Source organism: Oncorhynchus tshawytscha, linkage group LG19, assembly GCF_018296145.1.
Source record: "Oncorhynchus tshawytscha isolate Ot180627B linkage group LG19, Otsh_v2.0, whole genome shotgun sequence".
NCBI classification, from domain to species: domain Eukaryota; kingdom Metazoa; phylum Chordata; class Actinopteri; order Salmoniformes; family Salmonidae; genus Oncorhynchus; species Oncorhynchus tshawytscha.
In genome coordinates this window covers 38,343,174-38,351,740 of record NC_056447.1, presented here as the reverse complement: position 1 = coordinate 38,351,740, position 8,567 = coordinate 38,343,174, and the positions used below count along the sequence as shown (strand labels likewise).

Genomic DNA, 8,567 nt, shown 5'->3' with positions numbered 1-8,567 from the left:
CGCTCCCGACTGGATTGGTTTGGCAAGAGTAAAGTCTCTGATCTTTTCAGAGTTTGGGACATGCCTGCCAATCAATTTTAAAAAGCAAGACGGCCCCAAGTGGTCTGTAGGGGGCACACACGTAACCTAAGTGAAATAGTCTGGGAAATATATTTCATAATTACTTTTCAAATTTCCAGTGTTCTATTGCCTTTCTTGTACAATAAGGGGTAAAAAAAACATCTTAGACCTTGTTAATAGAATGGTATTTTGTTTAGGAATGGAAGTTGGCTACAGTATTGCTTTCAAGAACTGTAACACATAAAATCACTGATAGTCTTGTCCTTTGGAAACTTTGCACAGATAGCTAGATTCAAGAGATAGTCTCAGCCCATATGTCCAGTTCAGTGCATCAGCTGACATCAAAGAGAGAATGAAATGAAGTTCTGGATCCCTCCACATCACCTCTCCGTCTGTCTTTACTCAAGCGCCATCCTTTCCACATTCAGTGTTGAGGTCACACTCCAGCATCTCCCTGATCCACTCATCATCCAGGGCCCCCACGATGAACTCCTCCAGGCTGATGGCTAAATAGAACTGAATGTTGTAGAATAAAATAGAATGATCAAAAGGATATGTTTACAGCCTTGTATTGGCTGCACACTCACGAGATGTAGTTACAATCACAAGAAAATACAGTTCAAGGCAGGGCTGGATAATTAGAATAGAGAGGAACTGCAGCAATAGCTGACCAGCTGACTGGGATACTGTAGGTTTTGTAACCTTAAAATTAGGATTTACCTGTGTTTTGAAATGGTTCCTGTGCGATCCTTACCATTGTTGTCTTTATCCAGTCTTACAAATATTCTGTTGGTGTGCTCCTCAGCTGTAAGTGGGTTTGGCTTAGTGAACAAGGCTGCCACACTCATCTTGTACACAGCCTGTGTAATCAGAGACCATATACTTTGTTAAATTTGACATTTAGCACCATCTAGTGAATGACAAGCACAGTAACATCTGCTACAAATGCAGCCGGGGCAAGTGCCAATGCCAGTGCAACGCAGTGCCAGTAGGTTCCCAGCCTCCCATGGCACCCACACAAATTCCACTAATGATTCAATTATATTGAATTCTCCCTGAGAAGTGATCTGATTTTGAGCAAAGACGTTTGAGCAAGGCAAAGAACAGTAACATTGTTCTATTTTCATCCTCATAATGCATTGCACCTACAGTACCCCTTGGGATGACAATGAAATATAATGTATTATACTGTATCTCTACATACTCCCGTAAACCAACAACCCCACCCTGTGCATAACCACAGATCCTCAGTCTCTCACACAGTATTAAATATTCTGGTAACACTCTTTGCCTTAATTTGCCCTTATACCTGTGTGGTAATGCCTGTTCCCTATTCCACTTGTGTAAAAGGCTTAATTCTACTACTATGCAGTTACCTGTACTGACAATATATTAGTACAATTTTGTTAGATAATAGTTGGTGATACTACAACAGTAGCAGAGTAACAAAATGTAAAGTATTGACAGCATTTTGTAAATAATTATGCAAATAACAGTGCAGTAATACAGAGCTGCTGTCTGTTCTGAGGATGGCTAACATTGAAAAAGTATTGAGAAGACTGGAAAGACAAAGGGAAAAAGTTTGTTTAAAGATAAGAAAAGTACGTTTTTGGTGCCTACCCTGTTATTATCCAAGGTGGTGAATATCTGCTCAGTGTAGCTGACTCATTGCCCCCAGTTCCATTACAGAAGTATCTCCGGAACTCATGCAGAGTGATCAGTCCACCGGGGAACACATTCAAACTTTCTAGCACAAATAGACAACCAAATAAAAGAACACAGAGAAATATTTTGAAATTAAAAGATTAAAGTTATAATTTTATAGTAAATCTAATCAATCAATAAAGTAAAATGATTTAGATTCAGCTGTATTTGTAACGGTTTTAAAACCACTTTACAGTGGCTGTTTCTTGGTTGAAACATTTGTACTGTATGTCACAAAGACAGAGTTCCATAGAATTATATAAAATGGCCAAAACAATGGTAGCTAGACTAACAGAAGCTTATCTCAGTTATCATACTCAGTTTTTCCTACTTTTGTCCCAAAAAAGTTAAATGGATTTCTTAAGATCAAATCACATGTATTTATATAGCCCTTCGTACATCAGCTGATATCTCAAAGTGCTGTATAGAAACCCAGCCTAAAACCCCAAACAGCAAGCAATGCAGGTGTAGAAGCACAGTGGCTAGGAAAAACTCCCTAGAAAGGCCAAAACCTAGGAAGAAACCTAGAGAGGAACCAGGCTATGTGGGGTGGCCAGTCCTCTTCTGGCTGTGCCGGGTGGAGATTATAACAGAACATGGCCAAGATGTTCAAATGTTCATAAATAACCAGCATGGTCCAATAATAATAAGGCAGAACAGTTGAAACTGGAGCAGCAGCACAGCCAGGTGGACTGGGGACAGCAAAGAGTCATCATGTCAGGCAGTCCTGAGGCATGGTCCTAGGGCTCAGGTCCTCCGAGAGAGAGAAAGAGAGAATTAGAGAGAGCACACTTAAATTCACACAGGACAACGAATAGGACAGGAGAAATACTCCAGATATAACAAACTGACCCTAGCCCCCCCGACACAAACTACTGCAGCATAAATACTGGAGGCTGAGACAGGAGGGGTCAGGAGACACTGTGGGCCCCATCCGAGGACACCCCCGGACAGGGACAAACAGGAAGGATATAACCCCACCCACTTTGCCAAAGCACAGCCCCCACACCACTAGAGGGATATCTTCGACCACCAACTTACCATCCTGAGACAAGGCTGAGTATAGCCCACAAAGATCTCCGCCACGGCACAACCCAAAGGGGGGGGGGCGCCAACCCAGACAGGAAGATCACATCAGTGACTCAACCCACTCAAGTGACGCACCCCTCCCAGGGACGGTATGAAAGAGCCCCAGTAAGCCAGTGACTCAGCCCCTGTAATAGGGTTAGAGGCAGAGAATCCCAGTGGAAAGAGGGGAACCGGCCAGGCAGAGACAGCAAGGGCGGTTCGTTGCTCCAGAGCCTTTCCGTTCACCTTCCCACTCCTGGGGGAGGTTCAATGTGTAATACAGTGGATTGGTTCTTGCTTTTAAGTTGAATGTCATTTATTTTTTATGGTCAATTTCTGATTGCTATCATTCGTGAACAAGAGACATATTATATTTAACTTAACAAAAAAAAGAATATTTTGAAATGACAGATAGAATTCTTACCTTACCTAAAGCACTCAGAGCTCTGTGACATAGGTAGTCCCTCTCCTACAGGGTAGAGATGCAGACTGTCACTTCAACAGAATGGACCCTCCACCGGCCGACTTTATGTACACACCACAACCCATATTCACAAAGCGTCTTAGAGTAGGAGCGCTGACATAGAATCAGGTTCCCCCAGTCTTAATTATTATGATCTGAAAAGCAAAACTGATCCTGAAAGCATCTCAGAGTAGGAGTGCTGGTTATGAAAACAGAACTTTACACCAGCTTACCATTGGCACACTTAATCACACGTACCCAAGTGGTATCATATTTGTAAAATTATGGAAATGTAATTCTCCTAGCAGGGGGGCAAAATGGAGGAGAGAGCAGGTTTGATCTAAATAGAATTACCAAAAAGCAGCTGTAGTCATGAGTTCTCATTATGAGCTCTACAGGGAAAGTGTCACAGTAAGGCTATGGATTGAAAGAGGACATTTTTACAGACAGGAAACAACATTGATTTAATATAAAGTTTGCATGTGTGTGCGCAGACTGTACATGTGTGCATAACCGAAACACCACTGTGAAGTAAAAGGAAACTAATGTTTATTAAGAATAACCTTTTTTCACAAGACAGCTTAGACAGCTTCTCTGCCATAAACCAGACCTGTTGAAGCAGCAATAATGCCATGAATCTTTAAGTGTTTCTTAAGCCCACTATTAAAACAAACAAAATAGATACACTAACAGTTAGTAACAAATACAGTATATTTTAAAAAAAAGACAGGTGATTTTGAAGCTGTGAATGCGTCACTGACTAGCCTCCCCTGCTAACAAACAGCTCTTCTCTGAGCCCACAGGTAAAGAAGGGCCTTGCTTGTGTGTGGATAGGCTAAAAGGCAAGGCTAACTGTGGCCAACTGGGACCCCTGTGCCACAAGCACAATAAAACATTGGTTTGTCTAGTTTCTAGGGCATCCGCATCATTTGGGAAACAGCACTAGTCTGGGAAACAGTTTCTGAAGCCTCATCAGTCCACAGATAATGGTTTATGGTTACTCATTCACACGCCTACACACATACCGGTCTCTCATACCCTAGTTTGTCTTATAAAGGTGAAAACAAAAAACGCATTAAAAAAAAAGGATACAAAAGCAGCTGCATGCAATAAGATCAACTGGGCGGGATATAAAGGGAACCAAAAAACCACTAAATCTAACTATACCTTGGGTAATGTTTAGGATTTCAAACTGGGACAGGGGCAGTTGAGGTGGACTCTAACCAAAGTACAGAACAGTACTCGACTTCCACTCAATGCCACCACACAATGACAATAGGGTGGGCGGCAGCCCTACTGTACAAACGTACACTTAAACCGTTTCACAATTCAGGGTATTCACAAATACAGTACAATGATATTAGAAGAAAAAAAATATCTTAAAACAAACTAAAATCATACAACTCTTTTCCTTTTATAGGACCAGCCTGTATCTATGGCACACGCTTTCACAGCTTGCTTGTTGAATGCCATCATCTGTGATCAGGCTCGTGATTGGCACGTCAAATCCAGCCACCAATCGTGTTTCATACTTCCGATTAATCCCATGATCCAATAAACAGTCGAGAGGGGAAATGCCATACCATTTAATGTGTTGAGAGGTAAGGTGGGACTGATGGTTTGTAATATACTTCTCAGGTATCCATGCAGAAATGGCATGAGGCACTTCAGACACAGACAGGTAGTGGGGGTCCTAGTGGATTGGTGCCTCCCTCAGTATTGAAGCAAACGTGGAGCTCCAGAGACAGTGTTCTTCAGAACTCACAATACACCTCCATCTATCCCACCCTCAGAACCGAATCAAAATCATTACTGGCACAAAATGTGAACAAACTTTAAAAAGTAACGACCGTGGCGGGATGGGCTAAAACAGCAGTATGCACACAGGCATTGGAGTTTAAACAGCATCATTTTAAAGATATTTCATGACTTTAGTTCTTTAGTCTTACCTCACATAAGGCTGCCACAAAACCGTTATTCATTCAAAGCATGGTGACCATAGACCAATCAGTGTGACCATGGATGGCAGGAGATGGGCTTACTGACATGACCTCGAGCCACCACATTTAAAAAGTATGCTTATCCAGCTTCAGCTTCTTATAGTTTGGTGGGGCAATGGTAAAATGGGCAACTACAAATAAAGTAGTTGGCTATTTTTGTCTTGCCCAGGTCTTGTTACTTGTTTCTTTGTCCATGTGTACCTGTCTTACCAATAGCAAAACAAATTTGATCACAAAAAAAACTGGTTAATTTGTTATTTTACATTCAGGGCATTTTTTCCCCCAGTATCCCCCCTAAAAAAAAAAAAAAAAGTGCCTATGCAAAGCCCTCACTCTGTCCCTCAGAAACTTATTCCAGTGTCTGCCTGCCAGCTGAAAATGTTTCCCAGTGTGTGTAGGCTACCTATCTCTCGCCCTCCAAAACATAGACACAGACAGGTAGTGGGGGTCGTATTCGAGTGTGTATATGGCATGTACTCTATTGAGTATGTAGGGTGTGGTGGCCTGCTGACAGTGTGATTATTCCAAAATTAGAGAGATAGATTTTTTTATTTAAGAATGGATAAAACGTACACAATACTAGTTAAGGATACTATACTTATCATGTTTCAAGTTGGCTTTATTAACTACAAAAAGGTCAAATGTGTTTTTATTTAAATTCTGGTGACGCTCTGCACACACACACAAAGCTTCTGGTCCAAAGTTAAGCCAACTCTTGGAAGTTCAAAGACGTTCAAAGTTCCTTCATTGAATCTGCTCCTCCGCAAGTATAATGCTGTGATCCTAATTCAGATAATGCATGTAATAACAAAATGCCCAGCGCTTCAAGCCAAGCCTCATCCACCCTCTATTGCTCGCTCCCTCCCCACCTGCAAAATTTCAGTCACATCTTGTGCCCTACACATGTCTGTCCAATGCATGTAAACATCTATTACAGCTTGCCCACTCCATAGCAAGCTGCTCTATCCACACTGATTGGTGAAGTAATTTAATGTTGAGCTAAAGAGGTTTAAAAAGGAAGAGAAAGGAATGATATAAACCATTATTTTTTAGGGGTTTTGAACCGCTTCAGAACTTTATTTTGCTGGGCGGAACAGTGGAATGTAACGAAAATAATTATGGTTACAACCCCTGGTTTGAATAATAAGCGAGAGACAGAGATCTATATAGATGTTCTGGAATGTTCACTCTGCATAGTAGTCCCTTAAAGAATCCACACACCACAAACTACTCGGTTTACCTCTGAAGTAGCACCTCCTGAATGAGCCATATAAGACTGTTGTCTATCAGTGCATTATGACACATGAAATTAAGTCAAAGCATGGGCGTCATAAAGCCGAAAAACGTTGTAAAAAGAAAACAAATCACTTTACAACAATACCAATGTCTGTACTCCCACGTACTATAGGTGTGTGATATATAGCCTGAGAAATAAAATACTGCTACAAGTGATAAAAAAAGTATAAAAGCTTGAATAAACATGAAATGGAGGAATGAGGGGTGGTTTCTGTCCTGTTGCTCCCTGAGTGATCCCTGATTCAGAGATCATTTATAAACTGTACATTTTGATATAAGCTATTTGATACATCTCTATTTTAATAATATAATTTAAGTCTATTCCCTTAAACCTCCATTTCAGTTTTTAAGAATGTGTCAAGATGGTGGGTGAATGTGGCATTTATCCATACCAGGTCTTCACACGTCGGTCAAAAATCCTGTGTGCCAGAGAGTTGGTGGTTAGGCCGTGACACGCCCAGTTACTCTGATGGTGGGAAAATCTCTAAGTGGCACATTGATAGCGGACTATCAGTGACTCTCAATGTCAATGTCAACCAGACCTGTGTATTTAAGTATTTTAAAATAATGTGGTGCCGAATCAACTACTTCTATTAGAAGTATTTTCAAATGATTTCCTATAAAATAGCCTACTATTTAAGCATAAGTATTTTCAAATAGTTACTTCCAAATATATTATTTAAAATAAACCTAGGACCAAACAGACCTGGGTTCAAAAGCATGGGAGTATTTAAATATTTGCATAAATACTGGTTATTTTCAAATACATGCCAATACCTTCCAAGTGTATTGCCAAATGCATTCCAATATTCAAATACTTGTATATTCAAATAAAAATATTTGCGCAAACTCAAAACATATCGCGGAGCGTGTCGGGATAGCACTTCGCTCTAAAGCCCGCAGCCTTGTTTGCTTGGCTGTCTAATTAGCCCCCACACCTATGACAATTTTCACTCCCTCTGCTTTGGGACACTTGTGCATATGGCGGAGGCAAGCGTGAAAGCTTAACTGGAGGGTCAAGGGGTGAAGGGAGTGATTTGGGATTCAGCCATAGTCTTATAGGATGTGACACGTGGGGGCACAAAAAGGCTGCTGCTCAAATAGACCACGCCTCCTAAGGCCACTCCAGAGATGGGGAGAGACTGTGGGCGCGTTCCTCTGCCCAGGCGTAGCTGATGCATGCCAGATCTTACAACCCCTGGATAGGTATTTTACGTATCAGCTAACCACATCATATATGTTATAGCAATCTGTCAGTCGATGACACAGTCAATGACTTGGCACAGAATAATTGGTAGACATATGCAACGTCTGAGCAGGGGAACATGATCTGTAGGTCTGAAGAAAGCAGATACGGACAATTAGCCACCAAGAATAGTCAAAATGGCCACCTGAAAGGCTTTGTAGGCACAGCCTCAGTCTTCTCTTCCTCCCACTGAAAGTGGTGGAGAGCTGTTGTCCCTTATCGCCAATCGATCCCATTGTCTTCAAAAAAAATGTAAACAGCCACCTGAAGATTACACAGCTTATGTGGAAAAACAACTAATAAATAAATAAAATATGTTTTAAAAAAGGAGACGATACCTGGTGATAGAGAAAACTGTACTGAGGGAAATGCTGTGTTTGGGTCAAGTTATTGAGAGCTGTAGTGTTTTCAGAGAGCCGGGGGGATTTCAGAGAGGCTTAGAATTTCAGTGAGCTGTGGCAAGTTTCAGAGAGATCAGTGCAGTCAATTTTAGTGAGACGTGGAGAGTTTCAGTAGAGATGAGACAAAGAGGGACCAGTTCAGAGGGACCAGTTGATCTCATCCATGACCACGGCCTCGCCCAGATCGGCGTCGGTCTCCAGCAGGCTCATAATCACTGCCATGGCCGCCTCGTCATTACTAAGGCCTCCCAGGCCAGGGTCCATCATATTCTCCATATCCAGCTGGGAAGTTTCCACTGGGGGAGCAGAGAGAGGGAAGAGAGAGCGAA

At 41.7% G+C, this 8,567-nt stretch overlaps 1 protein-coding gene across 2 annotated transcripts in view; it reads right to left on the bottom strand.

Annotated features, from left to right (window-relative positions):
• Positions 1–5,825: 5,825 nt before the first annotated feature.
• arntl2 (aryl hydrocarbon receptor nuclear translocator-like 2) overlaps positions 5,826–8,567 on the bottom strand; it is a 32,164-nt gene continuing 29,422 nt past the window's right edge. For both annotated transcript variants that reach the window (XM_024379787.2, XM_024379788.2), the window contains exon 16: positions 5,826–8,534. In XM_024379787.2, the coding sequence (XP_024235555.1) occupies positions 8,377–8,534 (158 nt within the window). In that variant the 3' untranslated portion in view covers positions 5,826–8,376. The remainder of the gene's footprint in view (positions 8,535–8,567) is intronic.